Below are 22,029 nucleotides of genomic sequence, written 5' to 3'. Positions count from 1 at the left end.
CGATTTTCTTGTTCCTCAACTTCCTAATCTGTATGTCTATGATCCGTACTGGCTGCTCAACATAAGTTAGATCTCCTAGGATCTCCATATCAGGTTCACTAAGAACCTTGCCTGGATCTGACATGAATTTTCGTAACATAGAAATATGGAAAACCAGATGGATCCTCTCCATAGAAGCAGGTAGATCTAACTTGTAGGATACATTCCCAATCTTTTGCAAGATTTTAAAGGGCCCGATGTACCTTGGAACTAGTTTACCTTTCTTTCCAAAACAAATCACCCCCTTCATAGGAGACACCTTAAGCAACACCATATCTCCCTCCTGGAAAACAACTTGCTTTCTGCGAATGTCTGTATAGCTCTTCTGTCTAGTCACTACTATTTTGATTTTCTCTCTAATGATAGGCACTACCCTGCTGGTGATCTCTACTATTTTCAATCCTGCTAAAGCCCTTTCTCCTACTTCTTCCCAGCAGACAGGTGACTTGCACTTCCTCCCATATAAAGCTTCATAAGGGGCCATCCCAATGCTAACATGGTAATTATTATTGTAAGCAAACTCTACAAGGTAGATGTTGCCTCCAAGAACCACCAAAGTCTAGCACACACATCCTTAGCATGTCTTCTATAGTTTGGATGGTCCTATCCGACTGTCCATCAGTTTGCGGATGGAAGGCAATGCTAAAATCCAGCCTCGTGCCCATAGCATTTTACAGACTCCACCAAAATCTGGAGGTAAATTGGGGTCCCCTATTTGACACTATAGAAACTGGAGTAATATAGCATAATTTAGACCATTTTATCATGATGATATTGATGTTAATTTACACTTTTTCTGCCTAATTTTGTGATTTTGATCTTATTCTGCAGAAAATGGTGTAAAGAGACAATTTGGTGAAAATGCCCATAAAACTGCCTCAAATGGAGCAAAGGAGAGCAAGCATGCCAAGTGCAACTTGAAAGGAGCCAAATAAAGAAAGTAATTTGAAATTCGAATTTCAAATCCTCAAGAGCATTCAAAATTCAAAAACAAGATTCAACTCATTAAGGAAAGTGCATTCAGCAGAGCAATTTGAAATTCAAAGCTTCAAGAATCTCTTTCCCTTATTGAAGAAGCCAAATCTCTAGAAGATGCACATTCAAATTCAGCTTGTCAAGAAAGCCAAGAAGACACACATGCCACCTCAAGTCTTGCATATTCAAAATTCAAAATTCAAAAGGAGGCTTCACCTCATCAATATGTGCATGGGCGGCAAGGCAAGACTTGGGCAGCAATCAAAGCACTCTTGGGCAGCAAGGAAAACCTAGGTGACTCGCGGTTGTCGAAGCCAGTAAAAAATAACCTTTTCGGTTATCAACAATATTACTACTACAGATAGTGGTAAAGGATTGAATCCATAGGGAATTGAAAACTTACTTATCTTCCTTATCAAGCCCAAGAGAATTAACTGAAACAAAAATAAACCGAAAGAGAAGTAAATTGAAATGAAATAAACTGAAAGCAAATAAACTGAAAGTAAAATGGGGAGGGTTTTGAGATTGATTCAAGAGATCTAAAACTGAAAGTAGTAAAAGAAGGCAAATAATTAAAATAAAAGAAATCAACTACCTTGTTGCAGAAATGAGGAGTCCTCTAATTACCAATTAGGGAACATCCTCTAATTAATCACTAATCAACAAGTTGCCAAGGAGCGTCCTTGGGCCTCAGGCAACAAACAACTGTCAATTGCATTAAGAAAAAGAGAGATCCAATCCTAGCTACCCAAACACATGAGATGTTGCTAGATCATACAATTTTCTTAGTTTTTACACCAAGTATTCTTATGTTTGAACAATCCAAGCAATTACGGACTTAAAACTATTCAAACTAACAATATATTACCTTGCAATCAAGAATCAAGTGGCCACATTGATTAAAATAACAAAGCAATAATGGAATCAAGCATGAAATTGTATGAATATTGAATAAACTAAAGACAAACAACTTATGTTCAGATCTCACAATCCATAAAACAACCAAAGTATCACCTAATCTTCAACTAGAATAAAAGGTTTCAGCCTCTTATGGCTGAAACAAAAATCAAAAATAAAAGGAAAGAAAAGAAGAGAGAAGGAACCGAAGAAGAGTGGTCTTGCGCCCTTGGTGTGGCCGAATGATGTATTCAATCTGGAGAGCGGATGTGCGGCAATTGAAGAGATGTTTAAATAGAATTGAGGTGCTGCCCTAGGTCTTCAAGTGGCTGCCCAAGTGCTGCCCATGTCTTGCCGCCTATGTGAAGTGATGAGGTGGGAGGCGTGTGGCTTGGTCTTCATGTGCAAGGAGTGGCGTGTCTTCAAGTTGCTTGCTGCCCTAGCCTTTACTTGCTGCCCAAGTGTCTTCAAGATGCTGCCCAAGTTGCCCTTCACATTATTCTTGCCGCCCATATCTTTGCAATCAATGAGGTGAAACCTTTCTTTGCAATTTGAAATTTGAAATTTGAATGTGCAAGGAATGAGGTGGCAAGCATGTGATCTTTGGATTTAGCTTCTTTAATAAGCTGGATTTTGAAATTCAAAATTTGAATGTGAATCTTGGAGAATTGAATCTTCAAAATACTTTCCTTATTTGGCTCTCCTTTTATGGCAACTTGAGATTTGGCTTCTTGAATAAGGAAAATGCTCCTTGAGGATTTGAAATTTGAATTTCAAATTGCTTTGGCTGAATGTACTTTCCTTATTTAGCTTCACTTGAATGCAACTTGGCAAGCTTGCTCTCCTTTGCTCCATTTAAGGCAGTTTTAGGGGTATTTTCTCCAAATTGTCTCTTGACACCATTTTCTGCAAGATAATATCAAAATTACAAAATTAGGCAGAAAAAGTGTAAATTAACCTCAATAACATCATGATAAAATGGCCTAAATTATGCTCTATCAAATACCCCCACGGATCATAAACATTGAATTTTATTACTTCCCCCTCAAATTCCATGGTTAATGTGCCATCATGCACATCAATTTTAGTTCTGGCCGTGCTCAAGAAGGGTCGTCCAAGCAATATGTCAGAGGTGGTGTTGCTATTGTCTTCCTCCATATCAATCACATAAAAATCTGCTAGGAAGACAAGTTGATCTACTTGGACAAGAACGTCTTCAAGAACGCCTTTGGGATATACCACGGATCTATCAGCCAATTGGATCACCACTCTAGTGTCCTTAAGTGCACCTGCATTCAAAGAGTTATAAATAGAAAGAGGCATAACATTAATTGATGCACCTAAGTCACACATGGCTTTCTTGATGCCAACATTGCCAATTTTGCAAGAAATGGCAAACGTCCCTCGATCTTTGCACTTGGCTGGTAGTTTTCTCTTAATGACAGTAGTAACTACCTTTCCCACGCTCACTTTTTCTTTTTCAGCAAGCTTCCTTCGGTTTGTACACAACTCTTTCAAGAATTTTGCATACTTGGTATTTGTTTAACCGCATCAAGCAAGGGTATGTTAATTTCCACTTTCCTAAAGGTATCAAGGATCTCTTTTTCTTCCTTTTATTTTTGTGATTTTTCAAACCTTTTTGGAAAGGGAGGAGGAATTTTGAAGCTTGACTGCTGGTTCATATTCTGCTGCTGGTATGTTGGTGTTGGTTGCCCAGTCTGTCTGGGCAAACAATGCTCTGTCTGCTGGGGCAGATTGTCCCTTTCTGCATTCTGTCTGCTTGTTTGCCCAGTCTGTCTGGGCAAACAATGCTCTGTCTGCTGGGGCAGATTGTCCCTTTTTGCATTCTGTCTGCTTGTTTGCCCAGTCTGTCTGGGCAAACAACACTTTATCTTGGTTTCTGGTAGTTTTTCTTTAGCTAGATTCCTTGGCAATTCTGAACCTCTATCATCAGCCTTGACATCTTGAAGTTCTTTCCCACTTCTTAGCATTATGGCACTTACATTTTGCTTGGGATTTGCCTCGGTCTGGGATGGCAATTTTCCTCGAGATTCAAGTTTGCTCACGGAGGTGGCAATTTGACCCATTTGCTGTTGGAGACTTTGCACAGTGTTCGCCAATGACTTCATCATCTCCTCAAGGTGCATGTTGGAGCTTTGAGGTGCTGCTTGGGCTGGATTCCTTTGATAATTTTGGTAGTTGTTAGCCCTAGCATAGTTGAAGTTGGGATGGTCCCTCCAACCTGGATTGTAAGTGTTGGAGTATGGATTATGTCTTGGCTGTCCAGTGAATCCTCCAATGGCATTTACTTGCTGGTCATCCTCTTGAAGAGTGGGACATTGATAAGTTGGGTCTCCCACATGTGCACATATCCCACATGGCCTAATTTGCTGAATTTGTTGAGCTTGTTGGGATTGACCTATAACAAGACTTCTCACAGCAGAGGTTAGTTCAGAAATTTGAGAAGTGAGAGAAGATGTACTTACCTCATTAACTCTCTTTGACAGTTGCCTTTCATCTCCATATTGTCTAGATGCGACTGCAAGTGTTGAAATCATATCTCTAATTGCTTGAGGTGTTCTATCTTCAATTGAACCTCCACATGTACATCAATGAATTTTCTTTCGGATGGTAGCAAACCACCATAGAAGTATTCTATGAGTGATTTATCTGAGATGTCATGTTGTGGACAGCTTGTGCATAGTCTCTTGAATCTTTCCCAATAGTCATACAAATCTTCAGTCTCTTTTTGCTTGATGCCACTAATCTCCCTTCTTATGCTTTAGAGGCTAGAAAATATTTATTCAGAAAAGCTCTTACCATACCATCCCAAGATGTGATTGATCCAGGTGGTAGGTAGAATAGCCAATCTTTGGCATAATCATCAAGGGAGAATGAGAATGCTCTTAATTTCACATGTTCTTCGGATATGCCTTGCGGCCTCATGGTAGAACATACTATGTGAAATTCCTTCAAGTGTTTATGAGGATCTTCATTCTTCAAAGCTCTGAATTTGGGTAGGAGGTGTATCAAACCTATTTTCAACTCGAAAGGGGTTGTCAAGTGCGGATAGGCTATGCAAAGAGGTGCTTGGTCACCTATAGGGGCTGCCAACTCCCTTAGAGTTCTTTCCCTTGGAATTGGTGCCCTTAATGCTTGATTTTCTGGTTGAATTTCGGCATATACAGCAGGTTCTGCTGGTCTTTGGTGAGGGGCAGCATGTTGCATGTTGTAATCTGCCATATCAGCAGCTGTTTGGGCAAACACAGCAGTGGGCTGTGTTGTGTTTGCAGTTGGTGATTCTGTTTCAGCAGGGGGCTGTGCTGGTTCAGCAATTTCAGCAGGTTCTGGTTCAGTTGGGGCAAAAGGCATTTCAGCAGCAATTTCTGGATTTCTGACAGTAGTTGCTGTCTCTTGGACAACAGCAACTGTTGATGAGGATGGCCTTGAGGCTTAGCTCCTCAGATTGGCTTGCTTCCTTAGTTGCTTGGCTGTACGCTCAATTTATGGATCGTAAAGTAGAGTATCTTTGCGTCCAGACCTGGTCATGAAAGAAAAATAAATTAGTTAAATCAGTTCCCCGACAACGGTGCCAATTTTTTGACTGTGCGGTTGTCGAAGTCGATCAAAAATATCCTTTTTGGTTATCCACAATTTTACAACTGTAGATAGTGGCAAAAGGATCGAATCCACAGGGAATTGATACTTACTTATTTTCCCAATAGACAATAAAAGTAAATTGGGGGGTTTTGAGGTTTGATGACTAAACTAGAATTAAAAATAGCAAAGTAAAGCAAATAATTAAGTAAAGAGAATTCAATAATGAGAAAAAGCCTAGTTGAAGAGTTGGATCCACTTTGGTTGTTGGGATTGATCATTGATGCTTATATCCTTTTATTTGACTCAATAAATTAGTTATTAAGGTGGAAGACGCTTCTCACCTCCATATCCCTCCTTAAGCATAGGTTAATTAGGGAATGTCCTCTAATTAACCACTAATCAACAAGTTGCCAAGGAATGTCCTTGGGCCTTTGGCATCTAACAACTGTTAATTGCATTAAGAAATAGAGAGACCTAATTCTAGCTACCCAAACGTATGGTGATATTGCTAGATTATGCAATTTCCTAGGTTTTTACACCAAGGGTTACTTGTGTTTGAATAATTCAAGCAATTACAGACTTCAAACTATCCAAACTAACAAATTATCACTTTGCAATCAAGAATCAATGGGCCCTATTGATAGAAATAACAAAGCAACAATAGAATTAAGCACCAAATTGCATAAATATTAATAAATAAAAGATTAACATAATATATTCAGATCTCCCAATCCATAAACAACTATAGTTTTACCTAATCTTCAATTAGAAATTAGGGTTTCAGCCACTCATGGCTGAAATAAACATAAAAGAGAAGAAAGAAAGCAAGAAAAGAAGAGGAAGGGCCGGCTAGGGGCGCACGACTGCTGGAGAAGTTCCTGCCAAAGATGTCGATGATCAAAAGATGCTCCAAAGATAATTTCTTTGCTGGTTTGCATGCCCTTTTATAGCTTGAAGAGGCTGCCCTAGGTTTCCTTGTTGAGATGGGAATCCTTTTCCTATTTGAACTCATGGAGGGCATTTGTGTCTTTTTGATATTTGGCTTCCTAATTATGTAGGAGAGACTGCTGAGGTGTATTAATGAGTTGCTGAGCTGTCCCACATGGTTGGAGTGAAAAAGGACTCTTGATGACTTGGTCTCCAAGTTTGGCGAATCTGCTGTCTGCTGGTTGCTGGTGCTGTTTGCCCGAGTTGTGTGGGCAAACAGACTGGGCAAGCTGTATGTCATCTCTGTTGTCTGCGTGTTGTTCCTTTGTTTGCCTAGGTTGTGCGGGCAAACGGCACGGGCTGATAGGCTGTCTTGCCTGCTGTCTGTGCACTGTTTCTGCCTTGCTCCACTGTTTCCAAGTTTGCTTGGGCAAACAACCTGGTCAGTCAGCAATTCATTCTTCTCTTCATTTCAACTTCACTTTGGTTTGGGCAAACAAATTGGGCAAACCATGCTTGTTCCCTTTTGCCCTCTTTTGGGCAGATTTAAGGCCATTTTTGCCAAATTACCATTTTACTCTATTTTCTGCAAAATAAGATCAAAACCACAAAATTAGACAGAAAATATGTAAATTAACATAAATAACAATATAGAAAATGGGTCTAAATTTGGCTATATCAGTCCTCTTCTTGGAGGAAAGGACATAGATCAGTTGGATGGTTTATGTTTGCACATATTCCATATGGCTTGGGATGCTGAATTTGCTGGACTTGACCCACAATAAGGCTACGGACAACATTGGTGAGATCATAGATTTGAGATGCTAAAGTGGATGTACTCACCTCATTCACCCTTCTTTGTGGCTGTTCTTGGTTTCCAAATTGCTGAGAGGCTACTGCCATGGTGGAAATTAAATTCCTTATTTCCTGAGGTGATTTGTCTTCAATTGATCCTCTACATGCTGCATTAATAAATTTTCTTTCTGAAGGTAGCAAACCTCCATAGAAATATTCAATGAGAGATTTGTCAGAAATATCATGCTGAGGGCAGCTTGTGCATAACCTTTTGAACCTCTCCCAGTACTCATATAAGCATTCAGAATGCTTTTGCCTTATACCACTTATTTCTCGACGGATGCCAATGGCTTTTGATGTTGGAAAGAATTTGCTTAAGAAAATGCTCTTACCATACCAGCCCATGATGTGATGGATCCGGGTGGCAAGTAGAATAGCCAATCTTTGGCATAGTCATCAAGGGAAAAAGGGAAGGCTCTAAGTTTAACATGCTATTCTGAAATACCTTGGGGTCTCATGGTTGAGCATACAATGTGGAATTCCTTCAAATGCTTGTGGGGATCCTTATTTTCTAGGCCTCTAAATTTGGGAAGGAGATGGATCAGGCCTGTCTTTAATTCAAAGGGTGCTGTCAATGGGGGATAGGCAATGCAAAAGGGTGCTTGATCTCCTGCTGGTACAGCTAGCTCGCGGAGTGTTCTCTCCCGTGGTTGTGGTGCACGGATGGGCACGTTTTCAGCTTCTGCTTCAACTTCTTCATATGCAGCAAGTGGTTCTACCATTGTTTGATTTTCTGCAGCAACCTCGAATTCTTTTTCTGGTTCAAATGCAGCAGTAGCAGGTGCAGCAGTAGGTGTACCAGCTGGTGCAATAAATTCTGCAGCAGGGGCAGTAGCAGTTTTATCAGATGGCTCAGCGGCAGATCGAATGGTAGACACCAGATTCGTTGCTGTTGCTGATGAAGATGGTTTGGAGGCTTGGTTCCTCAAGTTTGCTTGCTTCCTTAAGCTCTTGGCAGTGTGTTCTATCTCCGGATCGTAAAGAAGAGTTTCTTTACGGCTAGCCCTGGTCATAAAGGAAAAATACGTTAGTTTAAATCAAATCCCCGGCAACGGTGCCAATTTTTGATAGCGGTTGTCGAAGCCGTAAAAAATAAACCTATTTTCAATCAACAATTAAAAACTGTAGATAGTGGCAATAGGGTCGAACCACAGGGATTTGACACTACGGATCTTCCTAATAATGACTTGGACAAATAAATAATAAAAATAAAAAGAGGGAGGTTTGTTTGAGATGATAGTAGATTAGAATTAAAACTAAGTAAAAGAAAGCAATAATTAAAAAGATGAGTAAATCAATGGGAGAAAGACTCTAGTTGAAGTATGGTTCTATTTCAGTTCTTTAGAATTGATCATTAATTCTTTGATACCCTTATTTATTTCAATAAATTAGTTTAGGTTGTGGAAGACGCTTCTCACAACCAAATTCCTCCTTAGTTTTAGTTCGATTAGGAAACATTCGCTAATCAAACACTAGTTAACAAGTTGCCAAAGGAACGTCCTTGGGGTTTTTTACTTTCAACTATTAACTGCATTAAGACTTAGAGAAACCTAATTCTAACCTTGCCAACCTGACTCGCGGTTGTCGAGGCCGGTCAAAAATAACCTTTTTGGTTATCAACAATTTTACAACTGTAGATAGTGGCAAAAGGATCGAATCCACATGGAATTGATACTTACTTATTTTTCTTGTTAAGACCAAGTAAATAAAAGACAATAATATAAAAAGGGCGGTTTTGAGGTTTAGTGTCTAAACTAGGATTAAAAGCAATAGTGTAAATCAAATAATAAAATAAAGGGAAATCAATAATAAGAAAAGCCTAGTTGAAGAGTTGGATCCACTTTAGTTGTTGGGATTGATCATTGACACAAAGATTCTTTTATTTGATTCAATAAATTAGTTATGGAAGTGGAAGACGCTTCTCACCAACAAAATCCCTCCTTAAGCATAGATTAATTAGGGAACGTCCTCTAATTAATCACTAATCGACAAGTTGTCAAGGAACGTCCTTGGGCCTTAGGCAACAAACAACTGTCAATTGCATTAAGAGATAGAGAGACCTAATTCTTGCTACCCAAAAGCTTGGCGATATTGCTAGATTATGCAATTCCTTGATTTTTACACCAAGTATTCTTAGGTCAGAATATTTTCAGCAATTACGGACTAAAAATAATCCCAACTAACAATCAATTACCTTGCAATCAAGAATCAAGTGGCCAATTTGATCAAAACAACAAAGCAATAATAACTTTAAGCATAAAATTGCATAAATGCTGACTAATAAAAGAAGAACATATAGATTCAGATCTCCCAATCCATAAACAACTAAAGTTTCACCTTATTCTTCAACTAGAAAAAGGGTTTCAGCCACTCATGGCTGAAACTAACATAAAAGAAAAGAAATAAATCAAGAAAACAAAGAAAGAATGGCCGGGGGGCCTGCTGGTGTGGGGCCGCTGCTGGTGCAGCTTCTCCCGAAGTGGTTCTTGATCCAAAGATGATCCAAGGATAATCTCTTTGTTGGTTTGCATGCCCTTTTATAGCTGAAGAGGCTGCCTTAGGGTTTCTTAATGAGATGGACTCTTTTTCCTATTTAGTCTTGAATTCTTGGAAGGCAATTCTGTCTTTTTGATTCTTGGCTTCCTAAATATGTAGGAGAGAGTGCTGAGGTATAATTAGGTGTTTCTGAGCTGTCCCACGTGAGTGGAGTGCAAAAAGACTCGTGTTGACTTGGTCTTCAAATTCTGCAGATCTGCTGGTTTTCTGGTTGCTGGTGCTATTTGCCCGACGTTGTTTGGGCAAACAGCTCGGGTAAACAGTCTGTTTTCCCTGTTGCCTGCGCACTGCTTCCGCCCTGTTGGCTCGTTTGTCCAGTCTATTTGGGCAAACAGTCTGGTCAAACAGCAGATTATTCCTCTTCCATTTCAGTTTCAACTCTGGTTTGGGCAAACAATTTGGGTAAACCATGCTTGTGCAGTTTTGCTCTCTTTTGGGCAGATTTAAGACCATTTTTGCCAAATTACTATTTTACTCCATTTTCTGCAAAATAAGATCAAAACCACAAAATTAGGCAAAAAATGTGTAAATTAGCATAAATATCAATATAGAAAATGGGTCTAAAAATGGCTCTATCACAACCGCGTAGTCAAGTTTAGATTACGCAATCAAGTATGCTTGTGTTCAAACAATCTAAGCAATTATGGACCTAAATTATTTAAACTAACAATTTATCACTTGTACAATTAAAAGCAATTGGCCTTAATTGATTCTAATAACAAAGCAATAATAGCATGAAGAACAAGTTGCATAAATATTGAAAAATAGAAACTTAACAATGGAGTTTTAAATCTCCCAATTCATCACAAAACTGAAATTTCCCAACTTCAATTAGAAAAGAAGATGTTTAGCCACTTATGGTGGACAAAAATACACAAAAAAGAAAGAAGAAAAGTAGAAGAAGAGAGCTGCTGTGTTGCTTGCTGAATTTCTGCAGTTAATTCCATTCCCCCTTGCTGGTTTTGGTGTTGTCCCTTTTATAGGTGGAGAGTCCTAATTCAATTAGGACTTGGAATCCTACTTTAACTTGGTCTCTGACTTGCGGTTGTCGAAACCGGTAAAAAATAACCTTTCCGGTTATCAACAATATTACTATTGCAGATAGTGGTAAAGGATCTAATCCACAGAGAATTGAGAATTTACCTATTTTCCTTGTCAAGGCCAAGAGAATAAACTGAAAGAAAAATAAACTGAAAGAGAAATAAACTGAAAACGAGATAAACTGAAAGCAAATAAACTGAAAGTAAAATGGGGGGGACTTTTGAGATTGATTCAAGAGATCTAAAACTGAAAGCAATAAAAGAAGCAAATAGTAAAAAGAAATAAAGAGAAATCAAATATGAGAAAGTCTTAGTTGAAGAGTTGGATCCACTTCAGTTGTTGGGATTGATCATTGACACTTGGTTTCCCTTGATAAATTCAATAGATTAGTTATGGAGATGGAAGACGCTTCTCACCACCATGTCTCTCCTTAATCATAAACCAATTAAGGAACGTCCTCTAATTAATTACTAATCAACAAGTTGCCGAGGAACGTCCTTGGGCCTTAGGCATCAAAACAACTATCAATTGCATTAAGAAATAGAGAGATCCAATCCTAGCTATCCAAACACATGGAGATGTTGCTAGATCATACAATTTCCTTAGTTTTTACACCAAGTGTTCTTGTGTTTGAACAATCCAAGCAATTACGGACTCAAAATTATTCAAACTAACAATATATTACCTTGCAATCAAAAATTAAGTGGCCACATTGATCATAATAACAAAGCAATAATGGAATCAAGCATGAAATTATATAAATATTGAATAACCAAAAGATAGACAACTTATGTTTAGATCTCACAATCCATAAAACAACCAAAGTTTCAACCAATCTTCAACTAGAATAAAAGGTTTCAGCCTCTCATGGCTGAAACAAAACAGAAAATAAAAAGAAAAAGAAAAAGGGAAGATGGACCAAAGATATGAAGAATTGAAGTCTTCCTTGCGCCGAACCTTGAAGATAATTGGAGAGAGTTGTGGTCGGCCACTTAAGGAGCTCTTATATAGGAATTTAGTTGTTTGCCCTAGGTCTTCAAGTTACTGTCCATGTGGTTCTTGAGCTGCTGCCCATGTGCATGTGTCTCCATGCCACCTATGCACATGTGAAGAGTGATGCGTGTGACTTGGTCCTTATGTGCAAAGTGTGGGGCTGCCCTTTTCTTACTTGCTGTCCAAGTGTCTCTTGGCTGCCCATATGCTTTCAAAAGGCTGCCCAAGAATCAAGTTGCTGCCCTTCACACATTCTTTGCCATCCATGCACAAATAAGGAAGGTGGAGCCTCTCTTTGCAATTTGAATTTTGAATGTGCAAAGCATGAGTTGGCAAGCATGTGATCTTTGGATTTAGCTTCCTTAATAAGCTGGATTTTGAAATTCAAAATTTGAATATGAATCTTGAAGATTTGAAATTCAAAATACCTTATTTGGCTCTTGATTTATGGCAACTTGAGATTTGGCTTCTTGAATACGGCAAAGGCTTCTTGAATGTTTGAAATTTGAATTTCAAATTGCTTTGGCTAAATGTACTTTCCTTATTTGCCACTTTCCTTATTTGCTACTTTCCTTATTTAGCACTTTCCTTATTTAGTTTCACTTGATTTCAACTTAGCAGGCTTGCTCTCCTTTGCTCCAATTAAGGCAGTTTTAGGGGCATTTTCTCCATATTGTCTCTTTACACCTAATATATGCAAAACATGATTAAAACTACAAAATTAAGCAGAAATAGTGTAACCTTTCTGGTTATCAACAATCTTACAACTGTAGATAGTGGTGAAAGGATCGAATCCACATGGAATTGAGAACTTACCTATTTTCCTTGTCAAGGCCAAGAGAATAAACTGAAAGAAAAATAAACTGAAAGAGAAATAAACTGAAAACGAGATAAACTGAAAGTAAATAAACTGAAAGTAAAATGGGGGGGCTTTTGAGATTGATTTAAGAGACCTAAAACTGAAAGCAATAAAAGAAGCAAATAGTAAAAAGAAATAAAGAGAAATCAAATATGAGAAAGTTCTAGTTGAAGAGTTGGATCCACTTCAGTTGTTGGGATTGATCATTGATACTGAGTTTCCCTTGATAGATTCAATAGATTAGTTATGGAGATGGAAGACGCTTCTCACCACCATGTCTCTCCTTAATCATAAACCAATTAGGGAACATCCTTTAATTAATTACTAATCAACAAGTTGCCAAGGAACGTCCTTGGGCCTTAGGCTTCAAAACAACTGTCAATTGCATTAAGAAATAGAGAGATCCAATCCTAGCTACCCAAACGCATGGAGATGTTGCTAGATCATATAATTTCCTTAGTTTTTACACCAAGTGTTATTGTGTTTGAACAATCCAAGCAATTACGGACTCAAAATTATTCAAACTAACAATATATTACCTTGCAATCAAAAATCAAGTGGCCACATTGATCATAATAACAAAGCAATAATGGAATCAAGCATGAAATTGTATAAATATTGTGTTGGACCTAAATGTCCTAATCCTTGTTTTGATGATTAATAAACAATTGGTGTGCTACTAATTATTTCCAAGAGTGTTTGTATTGAGCTTGCAGGTCCCTTATTGAAACAAATGATATTGCTTCAGTCACAAAAGTGAAAAGTGCCAAATATGGAAGCATACCACAAGAAAGGGATAATAAATTATTTTTGTTTATGCTTTGTTATATTCTATTCATTGTGAATTTCAAGTAAGTGATTGTGATGGCTCAAGGTTCCTTCTTTTCTAAAAGTTCTTTTAGATATGGCCAATTTTTCTAAGTACTTGACTTTCAGGGATCAAAATGAAATTTTCCAAAAGAAGTGATTTTGAAATTATTTTTCATCAAAATGAAAGTTCTAAAAATATAGGTTATAAAAATTCAAACGGATTGAAAAATGGATTTTTGTAGCCTAAGTTATGTTTTTTCAAAGTTTTAAAGAATGATTTTTTGTGCCCCCTAAACACAACCTTCGGCTTCCGAAAGTCAGGGACAGAAACGAAAGTCCCCTATGTTCGACCGCCGAACATTGACTTTTGGCCGCCGAAAGTGGGTTCTTCAACCAGCCCCCAAAGTGTAACCTTCGGCTTCCGAAAGTGAGGGACAGAGACGAAAGTCCCACACTTTCAGCCGCCGAACATTTAACCTTCGGCCGCCGAAAGTGTGTTTTGGGTCTGCCTCCGAAGCCTAAAGTTTGGCTTCCGAAAGAGAGGAACAAAGACGAAAGTCACCCAAGTTCGGCCGCCGAACTCTGACTTTAGGCCGCCGAAAGTTCTTTTTTAAAGGAATAGTTTCTTCACCTCAAATGGTTCGGCCGCCGAACTCTAAGCTTAGGCCGCCGAACCTGAGTTTTTCTGGGCACGGTATAACGGTTATTTCTGAACAAAAACGGCTCTATTTGCATTTAATGCATCCCCAACGGCCATATTTATGATAGAACTATAAATACAACTTGCTTTTGATGTGAAGAGGTTACAACAACCATCTAAGCAAATATTTATTGAGATTACAGCATTTTTCATTCTCTCTCTCTCAAAACCTTGAGCCAAAGCATTGATTTCTTGAAAGCTTGTTTTGAGTTGTAATTGATTGGCTTTTCTGAGTGAGTAAAGGTTGATTGAGAGATTCTATTGTTGTGAGTGTGGCATTGAGCAAAGATTTGCTCTTGAGTGGAAAAAGAGATTTGTAAAGAGCAAAGGCTTGCTCTAAGATTGTAAGGGTTTTGATCTTCACCCAAAGAAGATTTGATAGTGGAGTTGAACTCTCAAGTGGACCTTGAGGAGAGGACGTAGGCTTGGATAGCTGAACCTCTATAAATCATTGTGTTGATTTTTCTCTTCCCTATTCTCTTCTAATTTCTTGTCTTTGCCATTAAATTTTTTATAAACCCAATTCACCCCCCCCCTCTTGGGTTGCCTCAAGGGACAACAAGTGGTATCAGAGCTAAGTCTCCCTTTCTTGAAGATATAATTATCTTGGAGTAAAGATCAAATGGCAGCCCTCAATTCTCAAGAAGGTCAATCGGTTGTGAGACCACCTTTCTTTGATGGAAATGACTTTCTATATTGGAAAAATAGAATGTATTATTTCCTTAAATCGGAAGGAGTTGATTTGTGGGACATTGTAGAGAATGGGCCTTTCTTTCCCACAAGATTCATTGATGGAAACCAAGAGCAAAAACCTAAGAGTGAATGGAGTGAGCTAGAGAAGAGAAGGGTAGCTCTCAATGACAAAGCCATTCACATCTTGTTTTGTGCTCTTAGTAGAAGTGAGTACAACAAAGTATGCATGAAGTCCACCGCCAAGGAAATTTGGGATGCTTTGGTTGTCACTCATGAAGGTACCAATCAAGTCAAGGAAAACAAGATGGAATCCCTCATCTATCAATATGAGTTGTTCAAGATGAAATCCGATGAAACTATTAGCCAAATGTATGATAGGTTCATTGAGATCATAGGAGGGATGAAATCTCTTGGGAAGACATTCACAAATGAAGAGTTGGTGAAGAAAATCCTTAGATGTCTACCTAAAGAATGGCTACCAAAGGTAACTTCCTTAAAGGATGCCAAAGACTTGACCAAAGTGCAATTGGATGAACTCTTGGGGAATCTCATTGACTATGAGATGACTCTAAAGAGAGAGCAAGTGGAGGAACCTAGCAAGATGAAAAAGAACATTGCTCTAAGGGTAGCCTCCGAAGATACTAGTGAGGAAGAAGAAGAGATAAGTGAGGAAGAATTGGCTTTGGTAACTAGGAGAATAAGGAAGTTGCTTCTCCAAAATAAAAGGTTCATCCCAAGGAAGAATTTTAGAAAGGAAAAGGGTGAATCAAGCAAAAAGGAAGTAGTCATTTGCTATGAATGTAATAAGCCGGGTCACTACAAAGTGGATTGTCCCAAGTTGAAGAAGCCTATCAAGAAGTTCAAGAAGAAGGCCTTCAAAGCAACATGGGATGAGTCAAGTGATTCCGAAGAAGAGGAGGTTGGTGATGAAATTGCCAACATGTGCTTCATGGCTCTAGAGGAAAGCTCCGATGAGGTAACTACTCTTGATGACTTTACTTTAAATGATGATGATGTTGAGTTTTCATATGATGAACTTGTAGGTGCTTTAAAATTGATGAATGATGAGCTTGAAAAGAGTCATAGGAAAAATAAAATTTTGAAATGTGAGTTAGCTAGCTTTAAAAAGGAAAGTGAGAACTCACCTAAGGAACTTTTACCCTCAAATGATTCTTTACAAAAATCCTTAGATGAGCTCTCACTAGAAAATAAAAATTTGAAAAATGAAATCCTTGAGTTAAAAAATTCTCTTTCAAAATTTTTAAAAGGCAAGGACAAGCTTGATGAGATTTTAGACTCTCAAAGGTCTCCTAGCATCAAGTATGGCCTTGGCTATGATAAATCAACTCAAGCAAACTTTTCTAAAACCGTTTTTGTTAAAGCTACCAACTCACATGAACCTAAGGTTTCTAGCTCAAATGGAAATATGCCTAAAGTTTCTAGTAGTGATATGTCTATGAGGAATGCACCTACAAGGAATGCACATGTACACCAATCCACTAGTTATAACACTCATATAAGACACACACCTAGGCAAGTTGCATATAAGAGAAATGATCATTATAGAACACACACTTATAGTTCACAAAATCACCACTCCAATCATATCTCTTGCTCACATGCTTTTAATAAGCAAAGAAGAAATGGCCACATGAGAACTCAAACATACTCACTCACCTATGGACCTAGAGTAAGAAGGTTCAATGGTCATTGTCACTATTGTGGCAAGTTTGGTCATACCAACTATAAGTGCTCTATTAGAAAATTGCATCTTGGATATGGTAGCATATGGAAATTGGATAGTGGAATGACTAACCCCCAAGGACCCAAGTACATTTGGGTACCTAAAAGTGTTTGAATTCTTTCTTTTAGGTGTGCTTGAAATCCTCAAAAATTGAAAGCAAATGGTATCTAGATAGTGGATGTTCAAGGCACATGACCGGAAACTCAAATCACTTCATCTCTCTTGAAAAGAAAGACGGAAGTGGACAAGTAACCTTTGGAGACAATGGAAAAGGTAAAATTGTTGGTATAGGTAAAGTCGGTAAGGAAAACTCTCCTATTCTTGATAAAGTTCTATTAGTTGATGGTTTGAAGCATAATTTGTTAAGTGTGAGTCAATTATGTGATAAAGGTTCTAGAGTTATCTTTGAACCAAAATCATGTTTTGTGTCTAGAATGTCGGATAACAAAATATTGTTTGTTGGTGAAAGAGTTGAGAATATTTATCTTATTGACTTACAAGCTATGACTAACCAAGATATGAAGTGCTTTGTGTCTATTAGTGATAACTCTTGGATTTGGCATAGAAGGCTTTCTCATGCTAGCATGGATCTCCTCAAAAATTTGAGCAAAGATGAGCTAGTTGATGGTCTTCCAAAGATCAAATATGAAAAGGACAAAGTATGTGATGCATGTCAAATGGGTAAGCAAGTTAAGAGTTCCTTTAAAACTATTAATAAGGTAATCTCTTCTAGACCTTTGCAACTCTTGCATATGGATTTATTTGGTCCAACTAGAGTAGCTAGTCTTGGTGGCATGCATTATGGGTTTGTTATAGTTGATGACTACTCTAGATATACTTGGGTTGTGTTCCTTGCTCATAAGGATGATTGTTTTGATGCTTTTAAAAGTTTTACAAAGAAAGTTCAAAATGAAAAGGGTTTTCAAATTTCTTCTATAAGGAGTGATCATGGTAGAGAATTTGAAAATGAAAAATTTGAAACTTTTTGCAATAAGTTAGGGATCACTCATAATTTTTCATCTCCTAGGACTCCCCAACAAAATGGTGTTGTTGAAAGAAAAAATAGAACTCTTTTAGATATGGGGAGGACTATGTTAAGAGAGTACAATTTACCTACTTATTTTTGGGCGGAAGCCATAAATACGGCTTGTTATGTTTCAAATAGAGTTTTAATTAGACCTCTCTTAAATAAGACTCCTTATGAGCTTTGGAATGGAAGGAAACCTAGAGTTAGTCATTTTAGAGTTTTTGGTTGTAAATGCTTCATATTAAACAATAAGGATAATCTAGGCAAATTTGACTCCAAAACCGATGAAGGTATCTTCTTAGGATACTCTATATCTAGTAAATCATATAGAGTATTCAATAAAAGAACCTTGATAGTTGAAGAGTCAATGCATGTTGTTTTTGATGAATCTAATCCCTTTGCTCCTAGAAAGGAGGTATCTTGTGATGATGATCTTGTAGGTAACCTTGATGAGTTGACCATTGAAGATCCTCAACCTCATGGAGATCAAAATCAACCCAAGGAGGTTTCAATAGAGGCAAAGGAAGATGAAGTTGGACTTCAAGAGCAACAAATGCAAATTACACAAAGTCAAGGAGTCCAACATGACTTGCCAAAGGATTGGGCATACAAGAAGGATCACCCCAAGGATCAAATAATTGGTGATACATCACAAGGGGTAACTACTAGATCCTCTCTTAGACATGTATGTAATAACATTGCATTCATATCTCATATAGAGCCTAAATCTATAGATGAGGCTATTGGTGATGAGAGTTGGGTTCTTGCTATGCAAGAAGAACTCAACCAATTTGAAAGGAACAAGGTTTGGACCTTAGTGTCTAGACCAAAACATCACCCCACCATAGGCACCAAATGGGTGTTTAGAAATAAGCTTGATGAAGATGGCAATATCATTAGAAACAAAGCTAGGTTGGTAGCTAAAGGCTATAACCAAGAGGAGGGCATAGACTATGATGAAACTTTTGCTCCCGTAGCTAGATTAGAAGCCATTAGAATCTTGCTTGCATATGCATCATACATGAATTTTAATCTCTTTCAAATGGATGTGAAAAGTGCCTTTTTAAATGGTTTTATTGAGGAGGAGGTTTATATTGAGCAACCTCCGGGGTTTGAAAATCATGCCTTTCCAAATCATGTTTTTAAATTGTCTAGAGCTTTATATGGTTTAAAACAAGCTCCTAGAGCTTGGTATGAAAGACTAAGTAATTTTCTTTTGCAAAATGGTTTTTCAAAAGGCAAAGTGGATACAACTCTTTTTGTCAAAAATCATGAAAATGACATCCTTGTAGTGCAAATATATGTTGATGATATTATATTTGGTGCTACTAATGTGTGTTTGTGTGAAGAGTTTTCAAAAGTTATGAAAAGTGAGTTTGAGATGAGCATGATGGGAGAACTCAAATTCTTCCTTGGGCTTCAAATCAAACAAGCTAAGGATGGCATCTTCATCAACCAAGCCAAATACACAAAGGAGCTAATCAAAAGGTTTGGAATGGAGAGTAGCAAGCCAAGTAGAACTCCAATGAGCACAAACACCAAGCTTGACAAGGATGAAAAGGGTAAGTCTATTGATGAAAAGCTCTATAGAGGTATGATCGGAAGCCTTTTATATCTCACCGCATCTAGATCGGATATCATGTTTTCCGTATGTTTATGTGCACGTTTTCAATCATGTCCTAAAGAGTCTCATTTGCATGCCGTTAAACGCATTCTTAGATATTTACATGGCACATTGCATTTGGAGTTATGGTATCCTAGAAGTTCATCCTTTAGTTTATGTTCCTACTCGGATGCCGACTTTGCCGGAAGCATTCTTGATAGGAAGAGTACCTCGGGTACTTGTCAACTTCTAGGACAATCTCTTGTTTCTTGGTGTAGCAAGAAACAAAATTCGGTTGCACTATCAACCGCCGAAGCCGAATATGTGGCGGCGGGTCTCTGTTGTAGTCAAGTCCTTTGGATTAAACAACAATTAAGAGATTTTGAAGTATCTCTTGATCACATTCCTATTAAATGTGATAATACAAGTGCAATCAATCTAACCAAGAACCCCATTCAATATTCTAGAACTAAGCATATTGACATTAGACATCATTTCATTCGTGATCATGTGTTAAATGGTGATGTTGTTCTTGAGTTTGTGGATACAAACAACCAACTAGCTGATATTTTCACTAAACCTTTAAATGAAGAAAGATTTAACTTCATTAAAAGGGAATTGGGAATGCTAGATGGTGGTTGTTGAGTGTATGTTTTTGTGTATTTTTTAAAGCTGTCAAAATTGTTTGATATAGTTTTATTTCTTTTTAAACACAAAGGGGGAGGGGAAGCCCAAAAATTCTAGGTTCGGAGGCACTTTCGGCCCCCTAACCTTCAATTTCAAGGGCAATATGAAAAGCGGGAATTTTATTTTTTTTTGTCTGTTTTCTTTTCTTTCTTTTCGGCCGCCTAACATTTTATTCGACCGCCGAACATTATGAAGTTCGGCCGCCGAAGATTAATTTCGGCCTCCTAAACCTTCCCAGATTCGGCCGCCGAAGATTAGTTCGGCCGCCGAAACTGCGCGTGCCTTAAAAGCCCCCGCGACAGCTCATCGTCTTCCTCGCGCGCCCTCTCCCTCTCGCCGAAGCTCTCTCTCTCTCCCCGACGCTCCCTTCGTCTCCTTCTCAAAAACCTGCCTTTTTGAGCCTCTTTTCCCCCCAAAACCTCCATTTTTCTTCCTTCTCTTCACTCAAACGCACAAAAACAGTTTCTTTTCTCCACAAAGAACCCATTTCAAGCTTTTTCCATTTGGGTAAGTTTTGTTTTCTCTCTCTATTTTTCTTTATTTTTGTTTATTATTTTCTGTTGATTTGATCTTTAGGGTTGTGATTTTATTGAGTTTTGTTGATATGAGTATTTAAAATCTGCTGGATTTTTTTTTCTGTTTGTTTTGTTTCTCTCTGTTAGCTGGGTATTTGTATACACACTGCCTGATTAATTTTCTGTTAGCTCTCTTTATATTCCTTTTTGATATCTGGGTGAATATAAACTCTGTTGGTATTTTTTAAAAAAAAAAAAAAAATTCTGCTGAGTATATTTTCTTATACATGCTGTTAGCTGGGTTGATTTGTTTGATTTTGTTAATGGTCATGGTGCAGTAACTGATTATTATTTCTATTTTTGAATGTGGGCATTTTGCAGTAACTGATTAGCTGGGTTATTGATAGCTGTGTTTATATTTATTTTAAACTGCCTATCTTTTCCTCTCTGTCAGCTGGACAACAAGTAGCTGGTTATATACATATACTCTGCCCATTTTTTTGTTGCTCTTTGTTAGCTGGGTATATATATATATACTGGTTTTTGAATATGAGACTATGATGCTTATTGGTTGTGATTGTGATTATGGGTTGAGTTTGTGGTAGTGTGTTGCTTATGGGTATCTTTTCTGTTTTTATCATTTGCCTCTGTAGCTGTTGGTTGGGTAAAATGGGTAGAAAAACCACAGCCCGTAGACACCCGTACTTTAGAGGTCAGTCTAGTAGGCAGTCTGAGCCTCCTAGGTCTCCCTCCCCAGACCCTCCTGATTCTCCACCCTTTGAGTTCCCTGTAGTTCGAGAGGGTGATCCTGCTTTTCAGCCTTTTTCTCTCAGGTTTGTTCATCCTGGGAGAACAGTTCATCCCAACAGCATTCAGCTTTTTCGTACTCAGGGTTTCCTACAGCCCTTCATTGTTCAGGGATGGGAGCACCTTCTTATCACTCCATCTGACACCCATCCTAGGATTGTTAGGGAGTTCTATGCAAACCTACACACCTTCACCCATCACACTCCCCCTCACCTAGTCAGTTTTGTAAATGGTCAGAGGGTTTACCTCACTCCTGACATCATTGCTCGTCACCTAGGTATCCCCAACTCTGGGGCTGTTGTATCCACCACTCATAAGTGGATCACTGGTGAGGTCTCTTCCCTTCACCAGACTAGGGTCATTTCAGGAGACGTAGATCGTGAGGAGCCCTCTAGGCTTAAGGCCTGTGACCTCAACACTCTCCCTAAAGTTGTTCACCACATAGTCACCTATGAGGTTCTCCCTAGATCGGGTCATAGGACTGCACTCTCCTACTCTGACATGTTTGTAGTGTCTTGTCTGCTAGAGGGTCGAACCCTTAACCTGCCACATATTATGATTCACTCTATAGCAGACTCCCTTAGGCTGAGTCGAGGTTGTCTCCCCTTTGGCCGTCATCTTACTCTTCTCCTCCGAGCCCTAGGGGTTGACCCAGGCACAGAGTCTGCCTTACCATTGTCTAGTGAGTACATCCCCTATAC

At 38.4% G+C, this 22,029-nt stretch overlaps 1 protein-coding gene across 1 annotated transcript; it reads left to right on the top strand.

The window, feature by feature from the left end:
* The first annotated feature begins 6,398 nt into the window (after positions 1 to 6,398).
* LOC122724427 lies at positions 6,399 to 19,964 on the top strand. The gene is made up of 8 exons (XM_043959383.1): positions 6,399 to 6,441; positions 8,033 to 8,200; positions 9,949 to 9,962; positions 10,044 to 10,232; positions 14,899 to 15,504; positions 16,857 to 16,989; positions 17,029 to 18,104; positions 18,699 to 19,964. Exons 1-8 carry the CDS (start codon positions 6,399 to 6,401, stop codon positions 19,962 to 19,964), a joined length of 3,495 nt encoding a protein of 1,164 aa, XP_043815318.1.
* The last annotated feature ends 2,065 nt before the right edge of the window (positions 19,965 to 22,029 follow it).

The sequence above is a fragment of the Manihot esculenta genome, chromosome 8 (genome assembly GCF_001659605.2).
Source record: "Manihot esculenta cultivar AM560-2 chromosome 8, M.esculenta_v8, whole genome shotgun sequence".
Taxonomy (NCBI): domain Eukaryota; kingdom Viridiplantae; phylum Streptophyta; class Magnoliopsida; order Malpighiales; family Euphorbiaceae; genus Manihot; species Manihot esculenta.
The sequence above is the reverse complement of the archived record's forward strand: the minus strand, read 5'-3'. Positions and strand labels throughout refer to the sequence as shown.